The 24094-nt window shown below is 43.1% G+C and overlaps 2 protein-coding genes across 13 annotated transcripts in view; one reads left to right on the forward strand and one right to left on the reverse strand.

Moving 5' to 3' along the window:
• Window positions 1–24094, reverse strand: part of Cacna1c (calcium voltage-gated channel subunit alpha1 C) — a 623916-nt gene that overhangs the window by 584690 nt on the left and 15132 nt on the right.
• Dcp1b (decapping mRNA 1B) overlaps window positions 16604–24094 on the forward strand; it is a 38808-nt gene continuing 31317 nt past the window's right edge. For 5 of the 7 annotated variants that reach the window (NM_001431840.1, NM_001431841.1, NM_001431842.1 and 2 more), the window contains 2 exon segments: window positions 16604–16775; window positions 21517–21557. In NM_001431840.1, the coding sequence (NP_001418769.1) occupies window positions 16626–16775; window positions 21517–21557 (191 nt within the window). In that variant the 5' untranslated portion in view covers window positions 16604–16625. 7 annotated transcript variants of the gene reach the window in all.

Here is a 24094-nt window from a genome sequence, read left to right on the forward strand (position 1 = left end):
GCACAATATTAGAGGAGAAAAGTAATAATCCCCAAGCTCACCCATCCGGGAATCCTGTAAACTATGACAAGACCTATGCAAGCTCAAGGTAGACAAAATTCCAGCATAGACAGGGGGTATGGGCATGAAATCCCACCCCCAGCTAAAGAGCGATTGTCAATTGATAGCTGCGGGGGTGGGGGAGAGGCAGTTTTCTTTGAGGGTCTTCTTGGATCAACAACACTCCAATGGATACTCACACACCTATGAATATACAGTCAGCACAAACTGGACTCAATGGATTTTTTTTAATGATACCAAGTTGGGTGGGGAGTGAAGGGCATAGAATAGGGGAGCGATCGAGATGCATTGTACAAAATTCTCATTTAAAATGAATATTCTTTATTACTTCAAAAATAAGGTCATGGGACTAGAGAGTTAGCTTAGCATTGAAAAGCACTTGGTCTTACAGAGAATCCAAAACCAGTTCCCTGCACCTACTTCTGAAGGTTTATAACTCTGTTACTCCAGTTGCAGAAGATCCACCCTCTCTTCTGGTCTCCTAGGAAACCCACCCACCTGTGGCAGACACAGACACATACACACATAAACACAAATAAACATAAATTTAAAAAAATCCTAGAGAGGAAACAAAGTCATTTCCAATTTTTCAAAAAGCAAACAGTACCCTTTTGAAGGAAGTACACCATTTTCCACTAACCAATGGCCTTGTTGGATGGTATTGGTAGAAAGAGCCTTTCTAGGAAAACAAGAGATGTGAAGTCCAGTCCTGTAAGCCATTGCCAAATAACAGTAGCCACTGACTTGTTTGCATACAGGATCTGTTGTGTACCGTGTGCTTTACTCAGTATCTTCTATTTGACCTCCCATGATCACCCAGTAGACATTATTAACAACCTCATGCAATGGAGAAGGATGTGGTGATTTGCATAGACAACATGAGTCGCTCCAGTTCCATTCCAGACTCCGATATAAACCCATCCAGGAAGCTGGCTTTTGACCCAGAGACTACCATACATGCTGTCCAGTGGGCTCTCCCTTCAGATTGCTTGCAACTTGAATCCCATGATACTTTGCCAACCTCCTGGTCTAACTGAATCGTCTGTGCGAGCTCTGGTCCCTGGTCCTTCTTTATTAATTCCTTCCAGCAACTCCATCACGTGGTCAGGGATGAGAACCTTGGATCCTGATATTTCTAGTCTAACCTACTGGGACCACTTGAAAGTCACTTCTCAGAGCACAAGTCTCCTCTGTACAAAGTGGCTGAAACCACTTAGTTAAGCCATAATTCTAGCCTGAGTGCCTAGAAATCATCCCTATTCCTTCTCTGCCCCAGTTTGGGGTCCAAGAAAATTGGGATCTCCTAGAACCACGTATGTGGCTTAGCCAGCATTTCCCTGAACTTTACAGCACCTAAGAGAGGGAACATGGGGCTGTGATAACCTAGCACTGTTTTTCTGATGTACATTAACAGAACAAAAGGCACATCTTTCCTTTGTTAGCAAAGGAACAAATATGGTCTCATAGACAGTATGCCTCATTGCTTCTAGTGGATGGTGACTTGTCATCTTAAGGTAAGGGCACAGAGCATACCAGATGCAGCCGGCCCTTTCTTTTTTTTTTTTAATTTTTTCCATCTTTATTAATGGGTATTTCTTATTTACATTTCGATTGTTATTCCTTTTCCCAGTTTCCGGGCCAACATCCCTCTAACCCCTGCCCCTTCCCTTCTCTATGGGTGTTCCCCTCCCCATACTCCCCCCATTACCACCCTCCCCCCAACAATCACGTTCACTGGGGATTCAGTCTTGGCAGGACCAAGGGCTTCCCCTTCCACTGGTCCTCTTACTAGGCTATTCATTGCTACCTATGAGGTTGGAGTCCAGGGTCAGTCCATGTATAGTCTTTGCGTAGTGGCTTAGTCCCTGGAAGCTCTGGTTGCTTGGCATTGTTCTGCATATGGGGTCTCAAGCCCCTTCAAGCTCTTTCAGTCCTTTCTCTGATTCCTTCAATGGGGGTCCTGTTCTCAGTTCAGTGGTTTGCTGCTGGCATTCGCCTCTGTATTTGCTGTATTCCGGCTGTGTCTCTCAGGAGAGATCTACATGCGGCTCCTGTCGGCCTGCACTTCTTTGCTTCATCCATCTTGTCTAATTGGGTGGCTGTATGTATGGGCCATATGTGGAGCAGGCTCTGAATGGGTGCTCCTTCTGCCTCTGTTCTAAACTTTGCCTCCCTATTCCCTCCCAAGGGTATTCTTGTTCCCCTTTTAGAGAAGGAGTGAAGCATTCACATTTTGTTCATCCTTCTTGAGTTTCATGTGTTCTGTGCATCTAGGGTAATTCGAGCATTTGGGCTAATATCCACTTATCAATGAGTGCATACCATGTGTGTTTTTCTGTGATTGGGTTACCTCACTCAGGATGATATTTTCCAGTTCCATCCATTTGCCTATGAATTTCATAAAGTCATTATTTTTTATAGCTGAGTAGTATTCCATTGTGTAGATGTACCACATTTTCTGTATCCCTTCCTCTGTTGAAGGGCATCTGGGTTCTTTCCAGCTTCTGGCTATTATAAATAAGGCTGCAATGAACATAGTGGAGCATGTGTCTTTTTTATATGTTGGGGCATCTTTTGGGTATATGCCCAAGAGAGGTATAGCAGGATCCTCAGGCAGTTCAATGTCCAATTTTCTGAGGAACCTCCAGACTGATTTCCAGAATGGTTGTACCAGTCTGCAATCCCAACAATGGAGGAGTGTTCCTCTTTCTCCACATCCTCGCCAGCATCTGCTGTCACCTGAGTTTTTGATCTTAGCCATTCTCACTGGTGTGAGGTGGAATCTCAGGGTTGTTTTGATTTGCATTTCCCTTATGACTAAAGATGTTGAACATTTCTTTAGGTGCTTCTCAGCCATTCAACATTCCTCAGCTGTGAATTCTTTGTTTAGCTCTGAACCCCATTTTTAATAGGGTTATTTGTCTCCCTGCAGTCTAACTTCGTGAGACTTTGTATATTTTGGATATAAGCCCTCTATCAGTTGTAGGATTGGTAAAGATCTTTTCCCAATCTGTTGGTTGCCATTTTGTCCTAACAACAGTGTCCTTTGCCTTACAGGAGCTTTGCAGTTTTATGAGATCCCATTTGTCAATTCTTGATCTTAGAGCATAAGCCATTGGTGTTTTGTTCAGGAAATTTTTTCCAGTGCCCATGTGTTCCAGATGCTTCCCTAGTTTTTCTTCTATTAGTCTGAGTGTATCTGGTTTGATGTGGAGGTCCTTGATCCACTTGGACTTAAGCTTTGTACAGGGTGATAAGCATGGATCAATCTGCATTCTTCTACATGCTGACCTCCAGTTGAACCAGCACCATTTGCTGAAATGCTATCTTTTTTCCATTGAATGGGTTTGGCTCCTTTGTCAAAAATCAAGTGACCATAGGTGTGTGGGTTCATTTCTGGGTCTTCAATTCTATTCCACTAGTCTATCTGTCTGTCTCTGTACCAATACCATGCAGTTTTTATCAGTATTGCTCCGTAATACTGCTTGAGTTCAGGGATAGTGATTCCCCCCGGAAGTTCTTTTAATGTTGAGGATTGTTTTAACTATCCTGGGTTTTTTGTTATTCCAGATGAATCTGCAAATTGTTCTGTCTAACTCTCTGAAGAATTGGGTTGGTATTTTGATGGGGATTGCATTGAATCTGTAGATCGCTTTTGGTAAAATGGCCATTTTTACTATGTTAATCCTGCCAATCCATGAGCATGGGAGATCTTTCCATCTTCTGAGATCTTCTTCAATTTCTTTCTTCAGAGACTTGAAGTTCTTATCATACAGATCTTTCACTTGCTTGGTTAAAGTCACACCGTGGTATTTTATATTATTTGGGACTATTATGAAAGGTGTTGTTTCCCTAATTTCTTTCTCGGCTTGTTTCTCTTTTGTGTAGAGGAAGGCTACTGATTTATTTGAATTAATTTTATACCCAGCCACTTTGCTGAAGGTGTTTATCAGGTTTAGTATTTCTCTGGTGGAACTTTTGGGATCACTTAAATATACTATCATATCATCTGCAAATAGTGATATTTTGACTTCTTCTTTTCCGATCTGTATCCCCTTGATCTCCTTTTGTTGTCTGATTGCTCTGGCTAGAACTTCAAGAACTATATTGAATAAGTAGGGACAGAGTGGGCAGCCTTGTCTAGTCCCTGATTTTAGTGGGATTGGTTCAAGTTTCTCTCCATTTAGTTTAATATTAGCTACTGGTTTGCTATATATGGCTTTTACTATGTTTACATAGGGGCCTTGAATTCCTCTTTTTTCCAGGACTTTTATCATGAAGGGGTGTTGAATTTTGTCAAATGCTTTCTCAGCATCTAATGAAATGATCATGTGGTTTTTATCTTTCAGTTTGTTTATATAGTGGATTATGTTGATGGTTTTCCGTATATTAAACCATCCCTGCATGCCTGGGATGAAGCCTACTTGATCATGATGGATGATTGTTTTGATGTGTTCTTGGATTCGGTTTGCCAGAATTTTATTGAATATTTTTGCATCGATATTCATAAGGGAAATTGGTCTGAAGTTCTCTTTCTTTGCTGGGTCTTTGTGTGGTTTAGGTATAAGAGTAATTGTGGCTTCATAGAAGGAATTCAGTAGTGCTCCATCTGTTTTGATTTTGTGGAATAGTTTGGATAGTATTGGTATGAGGTCTTCTATGATGATCTGATAGAATTCTGCACTAAACCCGTCTGGACCTGGGCTCTTTTTGGTTGGGAGACCTTTAATGACTGCTTCTATTTCCTTAGGAGTTATGGGTTTGTTTAACTGGTTTATCTGTTCCTGATTTAACTTCGGTACCTGGTATCTGTCTAGGAAATTGTCCATTTCCTGCAGATTTTCAAGTTTTGTTGAATATAGGCTTTTGTAGTAGGACCTGATGATTTTTTGAATTTCCTCTGATTCTGTAGTTATGTCTCCCTTTTTATTTCTGATTTTGTTAATTTGGACACACTCTCTGTGCAGCTGGCCCTTTCTAGATTGACCTAGGCTTCTACTCGCTCCCTTGGAGTGGCAGATGTGAAGACACTTGCATTGCAATCTGTTCTCATAGGAAAGGAACAAGAGAAAGCTAGGCAAGAGAAACTGTAGGCAGTTCAAGCAGGTGTTGTTCATGCAGGGGACACTGGGTCCAGACCTGCGGTCTCTGAGGAGATCGGTCTAATTCTAGATGCTCTGCAGACACTCTTTCCCAGTCTTGTATGCCCACAGTGCCAGTGGGGACCCAGGTGGCCTTAAGATGATACCGAGGACCTTACTCAGATGAGTCTCTAGAGCTTCTGTGAGGACTACATTCCAAAGCAGATGGTAAGATTCTGCTGTCCTGGAGTAGCCTGGGACTATCAGGGCCATTCTGCTGTGGTCTGGGTACAAAGACAGGATGCAGTATCTTCGTTTTACACTCGGTAGCTCATTTAAAGTAACTGAAGCCTTACATAGTGCTTCTGCTCTCCTCCTAAAGCACTCCAAACTTTTGAAAAATCCATCACCTCACCTTGTCGTGATTACCCGTTCATATGTGAGCATCTAAAGTGGTATTAAGCTACACAAGGGTAGGGATGTACCTGTGTCACTCACAGAAGTACCCCTCATTCCCAGCCCAGCATCCTTTCCACATTAAGTCATAATACGCATCCATGGGGCAAGCAGGCAGTTAAGCCTGAAGGTTATTTGGTACACAAGAAAAAAGAACTACTTCCTCAGGGGAATGACCAGGACAGGTTGCTCTCTCAGTTTAGGTTAAATGTGGCTCATTTGTATTTTTTTAAAAGGACATCTGCCTTTCTGACAGCTCCTTGTCTTCTTTTATAAGTCCATACTATTCTGACAGCTCCTTGTCTTCTTTTATAAGTATACTATAAGTATACTATTCTTAACAAAAGCAGATAAACCCAGACAGCAGCATTTAAATTTCTTAATAGGCACATTAATGCTACAAGTCCTAGAAATAACCCTACCAATGTCCTGAGCTACAGGGTGGAGTTTAAGTCACCATACCTGAAAGTCTCCATTACACAGCAGGGCCAGCACACTGGGAAGGAACCACTTATTATCACCAGGAAATATGAAAGCTGGCTACCCTTTCATCCTCAAACCACCACAAGAAAACAAAGAACAACGCCATGTCAGTCCTTATCCACAGAGAAAGCGCAGCTGCCCCTGGACTCTCAGATCCTGTTTTGAAAGCCTTGCGTCTTATAATCATATCCAGACATTTAAAGTGTTTCAGAGAGCTCTTTCAGCAATTCTCACAATAGCCACAAAAATAAATCTCGTTATCCTCTTATCACAGATAAGAACTGATATGGTTTCTGCACTCCTCCCATAATAGCAGAGACAAAAGCTCCAGAGGTCTGTCCCCACCACCGGCCAAGCCTCCATATCCACCCACCACCGTCCCTGAAAATGCCAGAGTCTTGTAGCAACTTATTCATACAGATTATTATTCGCACTTTTTGTATCACACTCCCTGACCCAGGGTACCTATGACATCACAGAGGCATGACAGAGCCTAGTGCTGACAATCATTGAGAATCACAACCAGTAGTAAACAAAGAATGAGGAGCAATGCCTCCACACATCACCTTTGTATGTGTCAAATACTATACCGTAAACTGCTAGTTTTGTTCTGGAAGCCATATCGCCCTCTTGTCCAGGATATAAATCTTACTGTGGCTGAGGGCAATGGTCAATGGCTAAATATGTATGGAGACCTACCTCTGTAATGGGCACTTTATATTCTAAACACTCCAAACCTCTTAGCTCTCTTAGCAGCTCATGAGGTCGGTGTTATTAACAGCTCTGTTTTTTACTGAAGAAACCGAGGGCCAGTGCTTCCAGAAGCCTCCCAAGGTTACACAGCTAGGAGACAGAGCCAAGATTTAGAACCAGGTCCCTTAGGGTTCAAAGATCGTTTACGGAGAGTGTCTCCACGGAAGAACATTAAGCTCTATGAGTAAATTTTCTATAGCTTTGGGAGATTGAAGGAACTCCAAATCCCAGAAGAATCAGCCAACTGAAGTTACTCAGAAACATTTCCGGTCAGTAAGGTAATCACAAAACCAAAAAAAACCAGTGGCTTAGATTTCTGCTACAGTAGAAATACAGAACAGACCAATCACACCATCTCTGCAGGGAGACGCTTCTTGTCCTGGAACGTCACTTCACCATTCCTCATACAACCTTCTCTTCCTACCAGAGATTTCCCTGCCCCACCCCTTTCCTCCTCTCCCAATTCTGCTACTTGCTTCTGTATTAAGCCACATTTCTAATTGCGTATCGTGAGGTAGTGGTTACCGCTGTTGTTGTTATTATTGTTGTTATTGTTGCTGTCCATGTGTGCTTGACCTTGTCATATAAATTACATTTAAATCCCTTGACAGTAGAAGCTGGAAGTTTATTTTGTCACCCTTTCCAACCTACGGTGTGTTTACAATGCACACAAATGTGTGTGTCCACTGGGAAGGTACACTATTATCGGCGTTGATTGGTTTAAACGCTATAGACCAAAAACCTCTTCTGTAAAGGCCCAGACAGTAAATAAATACTGTCGGCTTAGCACATCGTAGAGCTTCTGTTGCTGCCGCTCAATGACACCGTTGTGAGGTCAACACAGGCATGAGCAAGGCAGCACTATGGCTGTGTCCCAGTCAAATATGATTTACAAGACAGATAAAGGACAGATTTGACTATGGGCTCTCAGAGATGAACCTAGCATGGGTTATTGATCATGGCCTTAGAAGACTAATTGGGAAAATAGTCTCCGCTATGCTTTGTGGCAAACAGATTCTCTACTGTTCCTTTTCCCTTTGCACCCTCCCCCCATTCTCAATGTTTTTAGGTACTAACTTCTGATTAAAACATGTCAAGCCTTCTTTGTTTGTTTTTCTTTTTTTGAGAAATAGAACATGAAGTTGGGTGGTTAGGGGGGTGGAAATGATCTAGGAGGAGTTGGAAAAATATAAAAATATATTAAAATTTTAAGTAAAAACTTAAGGTAGATTCAGTATGATCTTTCTACCTCCTCTTCTGGAGAGAAGCCTGAGCGCTGATGAGAGGGGGTGGTGAAGATAAGCCACTTAAAGCTGAGTGTTGCAAAGTCTCTCACTGTCTGCACATTGTCTAGTTGTGAATCTCATTGTTAATTACCAGCTACCGCAAGCAGCAGCATCTCCGATGAGGCTTGAGCAACGTTATGATCTACGGGTATAGGAAGGTATCACTGGGAGTCATTTGATCCTTATGCTTTTTTAGCAGAATAGTAATGGTAGGCTTGCTTCTAGGCCCATGACCCACCTAATGTCAGGTTTTCAAATACGTTTGCAGTGTCAGGTATGGGTTCAGTCTAATAAAGCACACTTTCAATCCAATCAAAAGTGGTCAGTTGCTTCCATGACATCTGTGCCACTATTGTACCAATGGGGCTTGCAGCCAGGCCTCTGTTGTCAGTGCAGATGAAAGAGAAGGCAAAAAGGCTATAAGAGCTAGAGGTAGTAGATGATTCCAAGGAAACAGGATCTCCCAGAAACAGCAGGCCTGATATACAGAGGACCTCACACAGACTGGGACAGAATGAATTTGATCTGTGCAGGCTCAAAACAAACAAAATCAACACTAAGAAGATGAAGTAGACACAAAGTCCCTAACCAATAACATATTTGCAATTGATATATACTAGACAAATCAGTCTTCTTCAATGGATTGTCACTGTGTACCAATCACACTCTAGGGTACCCTATGCCCAGGAGTAGTTGGCCAACACACAGAACAAACTCCATGTTCTTTGTGAATTTTTTTTCCTTGGTGGTGGTGGTGGTAGTGGTGGTGGTGGTGGTGGTGGTGGTGGTGGTGGTGGTGGTGGTGGTGGTGTGTGTGTGTGTGTGTGTGTGTGTGTGTGTGTGTGCTGATTTGGCAATTTTGCCTTACTGATTTTCATGTTTTTGTTTGTTTGATTTTTGTTTAGTTTGGTTGGTTAGCTGGTTGGTTGGTTGGTTGGTTGGTTTTTTTCAAGATGGGTTTTCTCTAAATAACAGAGACCTAGCTGTCCTGGACTTGTTTTGTAGACCAGGCTGAACTCAAACTCACAGAGATCTGCTTGCTTCTGTTTCCCAAGTGCTGGGATTAAAAGCATGTGCTACCATGCCTGGCAAATTTTTGTTGTTTGTTCATTTGTTTGTTTTTATTTTTTGAGAACTAGAACATGAAGTTGGGTGGTTGGGGGATGGAAACAGTCTAGGAGGAGTTGAAGGAGGAGAAAATATAAAATATATATTAAAATTTTAAATAAAAATGTTTTTTAAGTTCAGTTCAGTAAGTACAATACTACAAGCTCAATTTCCTTCAGGCTTTACACATCATTTAAAAAAGAGAAATCAAGCCTAAGGGAAAGCCAGCACCATAGGCCTTTACTCTACATGGTAATTAGAACTCTCCCACAGTTCCTGGCACTCTTTTCTATTGCTCTCATGGACTGCAGGCCGGGTGGAACATGTGCTCTCTTGGATAGACAATCTGGAGAGAAGGTGGGTCTCCCTGGCAGTCAGCCGCTCAACGTGTGGCAAAAGTTAACCTTCCTTCCTCTCCACAGCAACTGTCTTCCTTGAGAATCAGGCAACACAGAGAGTGAAAGAAGAATGGCTCTTCTTTTTTTTTTTTTTTTTTTTTTTTTTGGTTCTTTTTTTCGGAGCTGGGGATCGAACCCAGGGCCTTGCGCTTCCTAGGTAAGCGCTCTACCACTGAGCTAAATCCCCAGCCCCAAGAATGGCTCTTCTTGTCCAAAGCTCACAGCCTCAGTTCCGGGCAACAGTAAGCCATTTTTAACGGGCTGCCTCCCTAACCTAATTCCGCAGCGATGTTCCTGTGAGCAGATCATTCTGCTTTGTTTCTAGACTTAGCTACATGTCTGAAAACCCCTGACGTGCATTTGATATACTCGGAAGGCACATAATGGGGAATCGCAGAGTTGGAAGCTGGGAAGCACACATCTAACTCCTTTATTCTACACATGCAAGCGGGCATGCCCAGAACTGCATATGCTCAAACCAAATAGTCATTTGGGCCATCCCTACGTGGTGGGACAAGAATAAGTCAATGTGAGGAACAATCTAGTAACAAACCCCACCCTCCCCTCTGCCCAGGACAAGACTCCTGCATACAGAACATCACATAACACCCTCAATGACATGACACTTGTGATTTCCCAGGCACAGCAGGCTACCTGGAGACATAGCCCATGGTCCGTCCATGGTACACTAAGCAGAAAGCAGAAAGACTTGTCTTCTGCAACCTTAGCCCACCTTTCCACCCCATTTCCTCCTTCTTGTTAATCAAGTAGCTTGTCATCTGTAACCAAGAATCAGGGATATGAATTGCCACCACTGGGTCTTAGCATTTTTAAGCCAATTATCTCTTCATGTGCAATTAAAAGTGCTTCGCATGCCTCAGAACTCAAAGGATACTATGGTAGAGATTGTGTATATCCACTAAATCTTCACTTTACTCCTAAAAAATATGTCGTTAAATTTAAATTTATGGGGCCTATAAAGAGAGGCCAAGAAATACCAAAACAGAGAATGTGGCCAGCAAGATGGACCAGCAAGGAGAGGTGCCGTGTACAAGTCGCCTCCCAGTGTGGTAGGGAAGTTTCTACTGCTGACGGCACCATGCACTTCTGACACAGGACCCAGAAGACCTGGGCTGGATCTGACCCGGAAGCCTTCTTCCCAAGGACTGCCTTTCATGGCACCATAAGACACCATGCAAACTTCCAGGGGAGGGAAGAAACCAACCATCATAACCGGGTATGATGCCTATGAACCACAACGAGTAGTGTGTCACAATAACCCTAAGTGTGCAAAAGTGGCACACATGCCTTGGTAGTAACCAACAGCTCTCTAATTGGACTCAAGACCAACCCAACGAGAGAGAAGTCACACCTGGTACTGGGGTTAGTAAAGTCATGGGGCCTGCCACTTTACCTAGCCAGCACAATCCTTAATTACATTCTAAATATTTATCCTGTGCCCATAGATAAGACTAGTTCTCCTCATCAAGGAAACTTCTCTTTACAACATATAGAGGCCATTACAGAAAACCACAACCAATCAAAATGCCCATTCTTGTTGATTTATCTACAAAACACTCCTCACCTAAGGCTCGGGGATGGTTGCAGAAGAGGGGGTGGGAAGATTGTAAGAGCAGGAAGGACAGGAAGCTTGTTATGAGATTGTGTCTTCTAAAAATGTCAGAGGTGCTACACCCATGAAGTTTCACAAACATGGCTGCCTCAACAAGACCTGAACAAAGGACGACACGAGTGGATGTATTAAAATGGAAAAGGGAAGGCTTGTGGTGCCTCAACCCTAGATAAAAATCTACATGTAACTAAGGACTGCTAAGAGCAGGAGAAATAGTCTTCCCTAAGAAAGAGCACATCAACTGGTTATCCAATACCAAATGGTAAGCCCTGAAAACACATACATACAAGTAACATAAAACAGACTACACAAGACAGATAGATGAGAGAGAGAGAGAGAGAGAGAGAGAGAGAGAGAGAGAGAGAGAGAGAGAGAGAGATCAGCACTTGAGGAAAAGGCAGCCATGACTTTGAAAGAGGGCAAGGAGGTGCATGGAAGAGGTTGGAGGGAGGAAAGGGAAGGTGAGTAATTATACAATAATCTCAATTTTAACATAAAAAGAAGAGATTAAACTATTGTTTTTCTTTTCAGAGTAGGTTGCTTTCTGCTGTGTTCAGCTGCCTAAGAAATAAGTGAGCTGTGCATTGAAAACAACCAGTAACACACTTCTTCAAGCTGTTTCTCTACGAGGGGAGAGAGTTAACGATTCAGTTCCTCCCATTGTTTGGAATAAAATACCCAGCCTGCTACAGTCTAACTTAGAGGTCAATTAAGAGAACAAAGAGAACAAGAGAGCAGACTGTGTATTTGTATTTTAAAATTGTTATGGAAAAATAAGGCTGCCCGTATTTGTATGCAAACATTCATACACTCTACAAAGACAATTTTTTCTATATTGCCATATTTTCAAACAATTTTAGCCTTTTGTATTTACAATTACCTTGTTGAATTATGTGGCCAATTTTGTCTTGTCATCACACCGGTATTAATATCCCTGACACTGATACCACCCTTTATCACGCTACATACTTATCTGAACCGCAGTATCTGACCTCACAGAACAAAGTTCTGGCACAACGACAATCACAAGATAACCACGAAAGCTGAAGGCACACTGTTTGCCTACAGCACCAGTCTGAGGGCTTCGGAGACACAGTGGAATCCTGCAGCTCTGAGGAACCTGTGGGAGTGGAAGAGATGTGGATTAAAGGGTCTTTGTGTGTTTGAAGTGGTCCTTTGCTGGGATAAACTGATCCTAAAAGGCAGATTATTCAAACGGAAAGTACACAGGCTCCTGGCACCACTCTAGAAGACCAGATTTTGGGCATTTGGGAGAAATAAAGAAGAAGAACGATGCTCTGTGGGCCAGAGCAATGAGCAACCTGCTGATGCTGAAGTCATTTCAACAGCATTTGTGGTTTTCTTCTGCCTAGTGTGGTTTCTGGTCTTTGGGACATCAAAATGATTTGAAAACTTATAAACAAAGTAAGCAAAAATTCTTTCCATCTCTTTATCCCTTATAATTTAACTCTGAAAGCTCAGAATTCGCTACCATATATCCCTTTATCTCAACTTGGTTTTCAATATTCTGTAAATTCAGGGCTTTTTAAAAAACAAATATGTAATGGAGAAGCTCGGTTTTGTTCAGCAGAGTTAGTGTTTTCTAAGTTTCCATAATGCACTGGGCTTGGGCCAAGCAGTACAGAGACAACAAAGGGTATGAAAAACAAACACGTATGAAATAAAAGCATTATTGTATGAAATATGTATTTATTGGTGAAGGAACTCCAAGCGAGGTTTGTGCAAATGCAAAACCTGTTTTAAGACTTTCTGTAATAATTCCCTTTTATCATGGTAATTCATATTTTATCCATTTTAGAATTATAATTATATATGTCATATAAATACATTAATAGCTCTAATTCAGGGCCTACTAAGTTAAGCTCCACAAGAAAAATGACAATCGAGTACACGGAGGTTTCAAAGGCAGAAAGAGTTCCATAGAGAAAGGCAGTGAGTGAGCATTCTGGGAAAAGGTCATTCAAGGAGAAGGCGAGGAACACAGATGGCTGTGTGCAAGGGACTTGGGCGAAACTGCTGCGTACAGGAAGGTTGAACAGAGGTGGGCACTTCCTTCATCAAGACCAGACAAAGACAGGGGACAAATCCTTCACTAAGACTTACCTGTGGATCTCTAAGCAGGTGGCAGGATGCACATTTTATTCCTTGTGTGTAAGGTCGGAAAGGCAAGATGCTGAACAAGTCACAGAGAAGGCATGAACAGATTGCATGCCGTGTCCTCTCTGTAAGCACCCTATGACTGGCCACTCAGGCAATAAGGCCTGGGTGTTTTCGTGAGTAGTTCTCGTATCATAATGGCTCCTGCATGGCCTGACTTCTCTTCTGAGATCAGCAGCCTGTTTGAAAATCAGGATTTATTCATCTCTCTTTAAACATGGACAGGCTGAAAAATTAAGAGAAAAACAGTCTGTGTGGACAAGGGGAAGGCTAAGGAGAAAACAAGCAATGCCCTGTTGTAAATGGGGTGGGCACACAGCAAGGATCTGTGTGCTCGTGCCAAGCACACAAAAGCAGAGGGCTAAGAGAGGACTCAAAAATTAACCAGAAAATTCTACTTTGCCCATATGGCAAATCAAACTAGGTCTATGTTATGTACAGTGCTATCCTCCCAGCAAAACAGCCATTACTCTCAAGAGTTTTGCTGTACCTACTTCTGAGAGCTGGGCCTGTGGACTATTGACACTTCCTCCAGGAAGGAGGGACACGGCATGTCAAAGGACCCTCACCTACCAGTGTTCAGCCATTTATATGCAATTTTGCCTAATGCTGTGTGGCCTTAGGCTCTCACGAAGGGTCTGGAGCATATAGGCGTGGGCAATAGAAAGGGATTCATCTAGATTACTGAGGACACAGCGACATCACCAATGCTGTGAAAAGACTTTGCTACTTGCTTTAAGGCCACCCATGCTCAGTCAGTAAGACCAATAAACTCATCGGCTCCCCAAGGTGACCTTTGGTGGAATTGAACTTTGGATTGTTGCTGGGACCTTATGGGTAGGTTGTAGGCACTGTCTCTCAGAGAAAGGAATTTGAGAGATGAGCTGACTTTTAGAAGCATGTGACCAGAAGCACAGAACTTAGTGGAACCAGCAGTAAGTTAATGGGCTAGCCTGGAACACTGGTCAGCTTTGTGTGACCTCTTGAGGAGAATAGAAGGCTATGAAGGCCAAATAATATTTTGACAACATGGTTTTGTTGTGTTTCTCAAACTACAAGTCACATTCCTTCAGTGGATCATGAGCTCAACTTTAAAGAGTCCGAGTCAACATTTTCAAATAATAACTGCATGTATGTTTGTGTGTGTGTGTGTATGTGTTCCCTGCTATCCAATTTTTATGTATTTATAACAATTAATATTTGTGATGGTTGGTTTTAATGTCAACTTACCACAGATTACAATCACCTGAGTAGGGAACCTCACCTAAAGAACCGTCCTGATTGCCTTGATTCATTGGTGGACTGGTGTGCAAAGATCTACCCCGAATGTGGACAGCACCCTCTCAGCCCAGAGTGTGCAGCAGAAGGAAGATTATTCATTCACCTTTTGCTTGCCGGCCTTCTCTATTGCCGCAGGGTTGATTTGATGCTGATACGGTTATGAGAGCCAGTGTTTCCAGGCTTCCGCTGTTGAGTAAGGACCAGCAGCTGCTCAGCTACCCAGGTATTCGGTACCACATTGGAACTCATGAGATCCTCAGCTTTATGCACTGAGGAACCACCTCATTCTCAGCATCCCGAGTATGAGAAAACTGATACTACCATTTTAATGTAAACTGACCTAATAAATCACATACATGAACAAGCCCTTACGCAGTTGTACAAGGGATACATCTTTAATGACCTTTTCAAGTTACTATATTCTTTGATGATATATCAAAAATTGACAAAGCACAGTTTCTTGAAGGCTAGTCATCTCAAATCCTATCGACTTTTCTTATTTTGTGGCACATTCAAATCAATCGGTCCACCTTGACCTTGAATGGTTCTCCTACTCATATGTGAATTTGTGACACCATTTCATTATCTGAAAATGGTTGAATGACTGAGCTCAGGGAGCTATATCTTTCAAATGTTAACAGTTTCCATTAGACTGTAATCTTTAAAAAAAGTGTGCTCACTGATAGCACCGCAGGTCTCATCTGAAGAGATTTAAGTATTGAGACGCTTGCTGTCAAGCTCATCATGGCTTTTTTTAAAAAGGTAATCTTGAAAATTATCCTTGGCAACAATACCTATCCCTTGTTTTCTTGAAAGAGACGGGAAAATCTTAGTTTTGAAAAACCCTGTCCAGTGTCTATCTGAATAACCATATGTGTTTGCTTATCTTTCTTTCACGTTAAAACTAATGCTCCGTGAAAATAAAAATAAAACCGCTGGGCTGGGTGGTGGCACACCCCAGTCATCCTAGCACTGAAGACCCCAAGGCAGGAGGAGCACAGGTTGGACCTACCGTAGACTCTGTCTCATGAAACAAGCTCCCCAACTCCAGCAAAACCAACCATAAAACCACAGATTCAACCCAACTCAAGCACAGAACGTTTTCCTGAGGTGAATATGGCATGCGACGGCTCTGCTTTATACACGCTTTCTATTTTTTTCCACATTAATTTTTAAAGTATGCCCAAAGGTTGATTTTTAACAAATTTAGTTCTTTGATCAAGTACTGACTTCAGCTGCTAGGTCAAGTTTTGTTGCACGGCAGCAAAAATACACTGACCAGTGGTACAGTTTGGGGCCTCCCTTGGTTCTTTATCGGTGCACCCGTCCTTGTGCACACATCACGCAAGTCCCAGCACTGTCATGGACAATCTCTTTTTTTTTTTTTTTTTTTTTTTTTTGGTTTTTTTTTCGGAGCTGGGGACCGAACCCAGGGCCTTGCACTTCCTAGGTAAGCGCTCTACCACTGAGCTAAATCCCCAGCCCCTGTCATGGACAATCTTAACCTTTCAGGCCTCTGAGGCACTCAAGGAATCCCGCACAGATATTGGGGGGCTCCCTTTAAGAATTCTCAGAGTTCTTTTTGGAGTTACTATGTTTGATTGGTTTTGGTCATCGATGAGCCAAAGAAGAGCTATGCAAAGGCGTGAGCCGCATTCAAGATGGAAATGCACACAGCTCAAAGGCTCCTGAAGGAAGAGATAGCGGATAAAACGAGCTTCATCTAGCAGGCCCGAGCTTCCTGTTGTCAAGGCGACGATCCTCCAGGAGAGGTCCGGGCCATCGATTGGCGAGGCCTAGCCCGGGTCCCCAAGTGCCGGAAGGTCGCCCCGCCGCGCTCGCTCGCTCGCTCGCTCGGCGGTCGATTAAGAGGGCTTCCTGAAGGCTGGGCAAGAGGGTGGGTGGGAAGATGGCGGCCGCGGCGGCAGGTGGCCTGCCTGGGAAGGGACACGATATCAGCCTGGCAGCCCTGCGGCGCCACGACCCCTACATCAATCGCATCGTGGACGTTGCCAGCCAGGTGGCTCTGTACACTTTCGGCCATCGGGCCAACGAGTGGGTGCGTGCGGACGCGGCGGCCGTACGGAAGGCGGGGCGGGGACAGGGCGGGAGATGCTGGGCTTGGACGGGTGGGCGGGGGCCGGTCCTGGTGGAGGGCGACCTGCGCGACCCACCGGCGGGTGGGGGGAAGAGGGATACGGAAGGCGTGGCCGGCTTGGCTCCACTGAGAGCCCTGCACAGGCCTTGAGGCCAGAAGACAGAAGCTCTCCGGCAGCGGAGGGCAGACCGGAAGCCCCAAACCTAGATGGGCTCAGAGAAGTCCAGTCTCGTTGAAGGGGAGAAGCCAGAGTCAGAAATGCAGGGCAGGCACTCACCTAAGAGCAAGCTTGGTAGAATAAAGAGGAAATGGGTATGGGTGGGACACCTCAGACTTGGATGTAGGAGGTCAGGGTTGGTAGCCTAACCATTTCAGTTCATTTCCAACAAGACCGAGCCCCAGCTTAAAGTAACTGGATGAAGTTTAGTTTTCCTCACAACTAGAATGGAATTAGAACGGGAGACATTGGCTTAGGCATTGGTTTTTATCATTTATAAACCACCCCTTTGAATATAAAAGTGTCATTTTTCTCTCTTGTGACTTTCGTCCAAATATTCATCAGTATATAGCCAATAGTTTTAATATGGGGGTATGAAGAACACCTTTGCAAGTTTTCAATTTTTTTTTTTTTTGGTGTGTTCCCCAAGACTGAAACAAACATTCAAAATTTATGCAAAGAAAACTTTCATTATTGAGCAGGCGTATGATTAAGTAAGCTGTAATAAGAACGACCCAAAAACCAGGCACACAAAAGAATGAAGACGTTCTTGGACGTGGAGCTTGGGGCAGGCACCTGAAAGAGGGCTGGGGCAGTCTTTTCGGATAGTTTTGTCCCGAGTTCTTAACTGAAGTGAGGCAAAGAATTCCTGTCTGTTCTCCTAGTAGCCAAACCCAAAGGGGAAATCTGCAGAGTTCTAGTGTTAGGGTTCTGAATATTCCTAGCTTGAATAACTACGCCTATTTTTCCTGGACAGCAGAGGGAATTACAATATGGGCCTTAATAAGTAAAGGGAGTTTCCTCACTGAAACGTTTATATATTTACGTGGAAGAGACTGCACGTACAGGTGCTTAACTTCTCCAGATCAGTGGTTCTCAACCTTCCTAATGCTGGGATGCTTTAATATGGTTCCTCATGTCGTGGTGACCCCAACCGGAAAATTATTTTCATTGCTACTTCATAACTAGCTTTGCTACTGTTATGGTTGTAATGCAAATATGTTTGAAGACAGAGGTTTGCCAACGGGGTTGCAACCCAAGGGCTGCATGATCTCTCCCTGGAGTGGCCTCTGCCTGCCAACCTATGCACACTTATACGGAGGTAATTCAGTTAGTATATACAGAGTAGGACCCAGTAAGAGTTAATGGTGTACGTTGACTCAACAGCATGCTCAATCTAGAAGATCAGAAGCTGTTGAAATGTACAGTGGCGCATTCCCCCCTGGGTAGCAGTTTTCCTAAAGCTTCTTCACAGTCGGGTGTGGCAGAAACCTTTTAAAATCCCTACAGAGGTGGGCCAAATACCCAGTGAAGGCCAGCAACAAATGCTACATTGAAAGTGTCACACTGTATTATTTACAGGAGTTTTGTTTTCCTGCTTCCTGGGCTTGTTTTCTTCAGACAGGGCATAATTCATTCAGTAAAAGGTCATTCTTTCAAAGTCCTAATCTCCTAGGCCGCTGTTGCCTGGCAAAGGAGAGAGACTTAGTTCAACAACAGCAGTCACTGGGGGCAGTCACGTCATCACTGCTGTTCTCCTGTGCCGTATCACTCGGGTGTCTGGATGGAAGTCTTTCCAATGTAAACCTAATAAGTATAAAAATGTTCTTAAGAATGAAAGAGAGAGTATTGGCAAGAAGGCAGGTGAGGTCTGAGCAGGGAAATCGGCATCAGGTGTTCAGAGGAGAAATGAGGAGTGACAGGGGCACAGGGAATGAGGAGCAAGGGACGGCGGATACAGCAAAGTGGTGGAGTATGTGCTTAGCATGTGGAGTCTGTGCTTAGTGTGTGCCCAGCCCTGGTTTAATCCCCAGAACACACACATACTCACACAAAGGATTAAGATAAGTTCTGCCATGACTAGAATAGGAATTTTAGAACTAAATTTACTCCTCTTTGCCAGGAAGGAATCCTTCCCCAAAATACCCAGTGTGTCGATGAAAGTCTACAGCTGGTCAGACCATTTGTTCTCAGCTGGATTTGATTACCCCCACACACACACACCCCGGTGACGTTTGGCAGTATCAGGAAACGTTGAGGATGAAGGTGCTGGTGGCATCTGCAGCGGGGAAGCAGAGGTGTTGCCAAATGCCCCGCTCTGAGCAGGCTTTGACATAGTTAGTCTTGAACATGCGCAGGGCAAAGCTGGAGGCGTGTCTTAGAACCACAAGTGCCCCTTATTTTCAGGTCACAATTCTGAGTTTTCTGTGCATCACAGTTACAGTTCAGAGGTGCAGCACATCAGACCACAGCTCTGGATGAGACCTAGACAGCTTTGACAGTGTTGGAAACTGCAACGGTGGCTTTGCTGCTTGCTACACAGGCGATGAGAGAGACTGCCTCAGAAAGATAGAGTGGGGCCCACTTTCGATTATTTTAACTTAGAACGTTCAGTAGAGATTCCTTTCAGTTGTTCCAGATAGGTTAATGTATTTACCTCCAATAATTTGTGGAACAGCATTATTTATGCTCTTAGTTATTTTGAATAATGAACAACTGTATGGGGTTGGTGCCTTTATTTTCAGAGTTTAGACTAAAATACTGGAGAACTGAACTTAAAAATGTAAGTCTGCCTTTACTTAGCTCTGAGGAGAGCTAATTGCCATACCTTAAATCCACTGATTTGTACAGAAAGGACAGAAAAGAAAAGAAAGGAAAATTGGCTGCCTTTGAAAATCAGTCTGAGGTGCAGACCTAGCAGCAAAATACATTTCCAGAGCCTCTTTTAGCCAAGCAAGAGCTCTTAAGATATGGCTTTTTTTTTATTATTAAAAGATTTGAGTTGTGTAAGCCAGTTACCCTTTTAATGAAAAAGACGAGACAGAAGGTAAATGAATTACCCCCATGTGATTGCAGGATCCTCCCTCCAGGCCCATATTGTAATTACTGAGCAGTAATTCCTTCCCATGCCTAACTCCAAACAGACTCAAGTTTGAGAGTTATTTTTGTGAGTTATAGTTAAAATTCTGATTTTGGATTATTCTAAACTAAAGTCATTAAAATTTTTGTTTTTAAAGTAAAGAGAATTTTTGTTGCAAGGGGAAAAAACAGTTGGAAGCAATCAGCCTACTTGTGCTGATAATATGAAAGGTCTGATTTGCATTCGGATGAGAGCAGGCCCAGGTCAAATACTGCAGAGCAGGAAACTTCTTTGGTCTTGTGGCCAAGGGCCTGACAGTGCATGCACATAAGTCTCTGTCTGCCTTAGTTTCCCATCAGTGTAACCCATAGTACCAAATACTCGGCTTTCACAGTTTCCTTTTTTTTTTTTTTTTTTTTTTTTTTTTTTTTTTTTTGGTTCTTTTTTTCGGAGCTGGGGACTGAACCCAGGGCCTTGCGCTTCCTAGGTAAGCGCTCTAACCACTGAGCTAAATCCCCAGCCCCTCACAGTTTCCTTTTAAGGTTTTATATATTGCCTAAACTCTTGCCAGTTCTGTCAGTTCATCTCAGAGGTCTAAGGCTGTGGTTTCTAACAGGCTCCCTGGTGGAGCTGCTGCTTCTCATCTGGACACCACACTTCACCCTGTACTAAGTCACAGAGAAAACAGTTGTGATCACGTAGATTGAAAAGAGCATGCTTTCAATTCTGTGCCTTTAAAAAATGTTACACTGATGCCATTCCTTTATCTTGCATCAGAATTATAGAGTACTGAGTTTTAAATGACCTGGGTAATGAATACTGTAAAATATTAGGACCTTTAGTAGGATAATAGAATGCTGAAATTAAACATGTAAATACCAAAAGCACACGTTAAAATCAGAGTTACAATCATCTCACTGCTTAAGCAGAAGAGCTGCGTTGTGGTATGTTGATGAACAGGAGGCCGAGGAAGCCAAGTTCCTCCTGTCTTGGAGAAATGGAAGGAAAGCCAGAGAACGCAAACTCTCCTTGTAACTTCACCTCCCCCAGACTTTCCCTGGCTGTTCTCGAGTCCTAACTTGGTAATATTTCTGTGTAGTGTTATTTCAAGTCTTCGACCCAAATGACTCTGCATTAGTTCATGCCAAGAAGGTGCTTGTTCACTTGAAGACTCTGGCATAGTACTTGTCTGTGTGGTAGTCAGAGTACAGTTATTGACAGATCATCTGTTCTCCTAGTGCTAGGACATGGCAGTGAGCACGAGAGGGAGTGAAGGGTAACGAGATGCAGATAACAGTGACTTGGACACCTTGCTGGGCATGCAGTTTAGTGGATGGAGGAGAGGGTGCACGCCCACCAGCTCTTCCTAATGAGATCTGGAGCACACTCTCTCTGTTCCAGCCAGGCGGGCCACTCACACCTGTCTGGAAAAGAGAACAGTGACTAAGTAGTACCCACTCAGCAGGCCCTGGTCATGTCAAAGCCCACGCCTTCTCTTTTGGTGGCCCCTGTTCTATACTGCCACTTTGCCTACTAGAGAGGTGTGTTTCCCTGGTGTTCTGTAAGTTCACCCTGTGCCTTTAATGAAGAGACATACACATGGAATGTGTTTGCTTTGTTTCTAGGAGAAGACTGGTGTGGAAGGAACCTTATTTGTTTATACAAGGTAAGCATATCCTATTTTTAGAAAAATGACTTTTGAAATATTTTAATGTAATTTTGTCACTTCTTGAAGGGCAGTTTTATTTCAAAGAACAACAACCAAATCCATATGAAATTACAAATCGGCAAGAGGAATAAAATAACACATAATGTCACCTGCTACATCCTGATGATACTAATTTCAGGCCATAATTCCAACTTAAACCTTAATATTTGGTTTAGCAGAACATATTCATCGTTCGATGCCAGTGAATTGCACACAGTTCTTGAACACTGTGCTCTGCCAAGAGATAAGAGGTACACTGTTAGGAAAGCTAAATTAGTCAGCGGTTGGAAAGGGCTTTGTGGCTCACCTTCCCTCACCCTCAACTGCTTAAAAAAGCACACCCCAGGATTGAGTCTGTCTCTCGGTCTTCCATTGTTTAGTTAATAATGTTTCAGGATTAATCTAATTAATAAGCCCGTGCTTTTAGCCATTTCTTTTTATCAGCTATCATTAACATCACACATTCACGCAAACACACAGCACATATACTGTCTTTTTTTTTTTTCTTTTGGTTCTTTTTTTCGGAGCTGGGGACCGAACCCAGGGCCTTGCGCTTCCTAGGTAAGCACTCTACCACTGAGCTAAATCCCCAGCCCCTTATATACTGTCTTAATGACTTCATTTTATTCATGCAAATTTCTTCATAAATATCTTACCTGAATTCTGTCACCTAGTGGGAGTACAGAGATGAAATACTAGCGTAAACTCTGACTGGTGTAACAACTTCACTGAAGAAATAAGTAAGTAAGTATATTTAAGATAAATACAGCACAGGATATCCCATCCCAAGGGCTGGTTTCTATGTAAGCCTCATTGGGCTGCTGTGGCTGCTGGAGGCATTGTACACTGACCAGTCTTAGGTTGGGCTTCAGGATGGGGAATCTCAACAGGAAGAAAGGCAAAAGTAAAGACTCAGAGCCTCCTGTATAAAGGGATTTATTCTGGTGTAGAAGGTTCATATTAGCATAAGTGATGCTATTAGATAGAATGGCAGACTAAAGATTCTGAGGCTTATTTTCCTAGCAATAGGGAGTACCTGAAGGCTTATGACACAAGGATGCTTGACAAGCTGTGAGAAAATATGTGCAGTCAGTGTGTTAGCATCCCAAGGGCACTCATTCTAAAAGAAACTGGAGTTCGAGTGTTAAGAGGATGATTGCCTTGAAGTAGACAGGGGATGTTCGAGTTGGGACCAAAATAACCGAAGCTGAAATGAAAGTCTGCATGGACAGAGGGTGCGGTGACATTGAGAAATGGAACCTCTAGGTAAATGCCAGCGTTTGAACTGAATGACAAAATCGTTGGTAGAATTCAAACAGCGACAGAGAGCAGGGGCAAGGTTTCTACTTGATCTCTTTGTGTATTCAGAGAGCTGGGGATGTGACAGTCTCAAACTTACACACTCTTACCACCAAGCTACACCCCTCAGCCTTTGGTTCAGGGTTTTAAAGCAACACCTTCCTCAGTGGTCTCAGTGAATTCATATTGAGGAATCCAGCCACTTGGCATAGCGTGATTGCTGAAGAGTTTGACAGTGTCTAAAAGGACTCTCAAAGGAGAATGGGTAGGAGTTGAAGGTTGAATCTTAGGGTTAATGGGGGCATAAAAAGCAGAACTAGGGTAACCTTAAGAACTGGTGGCACAGTATGGGAACAGTGGGAGAGAGTGACAGCTACCCTGTCATCGGGGAGAAGGAGTGGACAGGAAGGAATGGCTAGCCAGGCTGCAGGCAAAGTAACAAGTCAGTCAGTTGTTTAGGGATGTGAGTACCCAAGAATTATTAGCATTTTAGTTCATGTTATATTCAGAACATTCCAGAACCACCATGTGAATTTGTTCGGCATGAGTACTGTTAAGAATGTAAAATGTATAGAGAAAAACTAAAGCACACACTGTATTTGCTTTCATTACTAAGAAGGATTATTTTGAGGAGAGTGATGCATTAATATGTATTAATGATGATTTTAAGGTCTTTTCTGCTGAATTATACAATTACTTTCTTTTTTATATCCAAACTAAATACAGCTTTATATTTTCAAGGATTTTATTTTATTTTTGAAATACTGTCATATGCAGGTTGGTCTCAAACTAACCGTGTTTGAAATCACTTTTGAACTTCTTCTGATTCAAGTGCTAGAATTACAGCAGTGTGCAAATTTTATCGAATACTGGACATAGAACCAGGGCTACCAAGTGAACTACAATCCATCACCGAAATCAAAGACTTCCTAACATACTCCACATTGCTAATGAAACAATAAGTTTCACCATTAAACTGAGAAAATAATCCTTCGCTGGTTCTTAATCCCGTTCCCAGCTCTCTCTGTGAGATGATGCCTACTGCCTCTACCCTCTTCCCATGTGCGCCTGCCCTTCCCAAATGTGCACATGCCAGCTCTGGCGGGCGAGGCCTTTTCCTTAGTGTGGAGTGATAGCAGTTTGAGTTAAGGCACTGAAGCTGTCTGTGGCTTCACACCTCTACTTCACTTTCAGTC

This window comes from Rattus norvegicus, chromosome 4 (assembly GCF_021556685.1).
Source record: "Rattus norvegicus strain SHRSP/BbbUtx chromosome 4, alternate assembly SHRSP_T2T, whole genome shotgun sequence".
NCBI classification, from domain to species: Eukaryota; Metazoa; Chordata; class Mammalia; order Rodentia; family Muridae; genus Rattus; species Rattus norvegicus.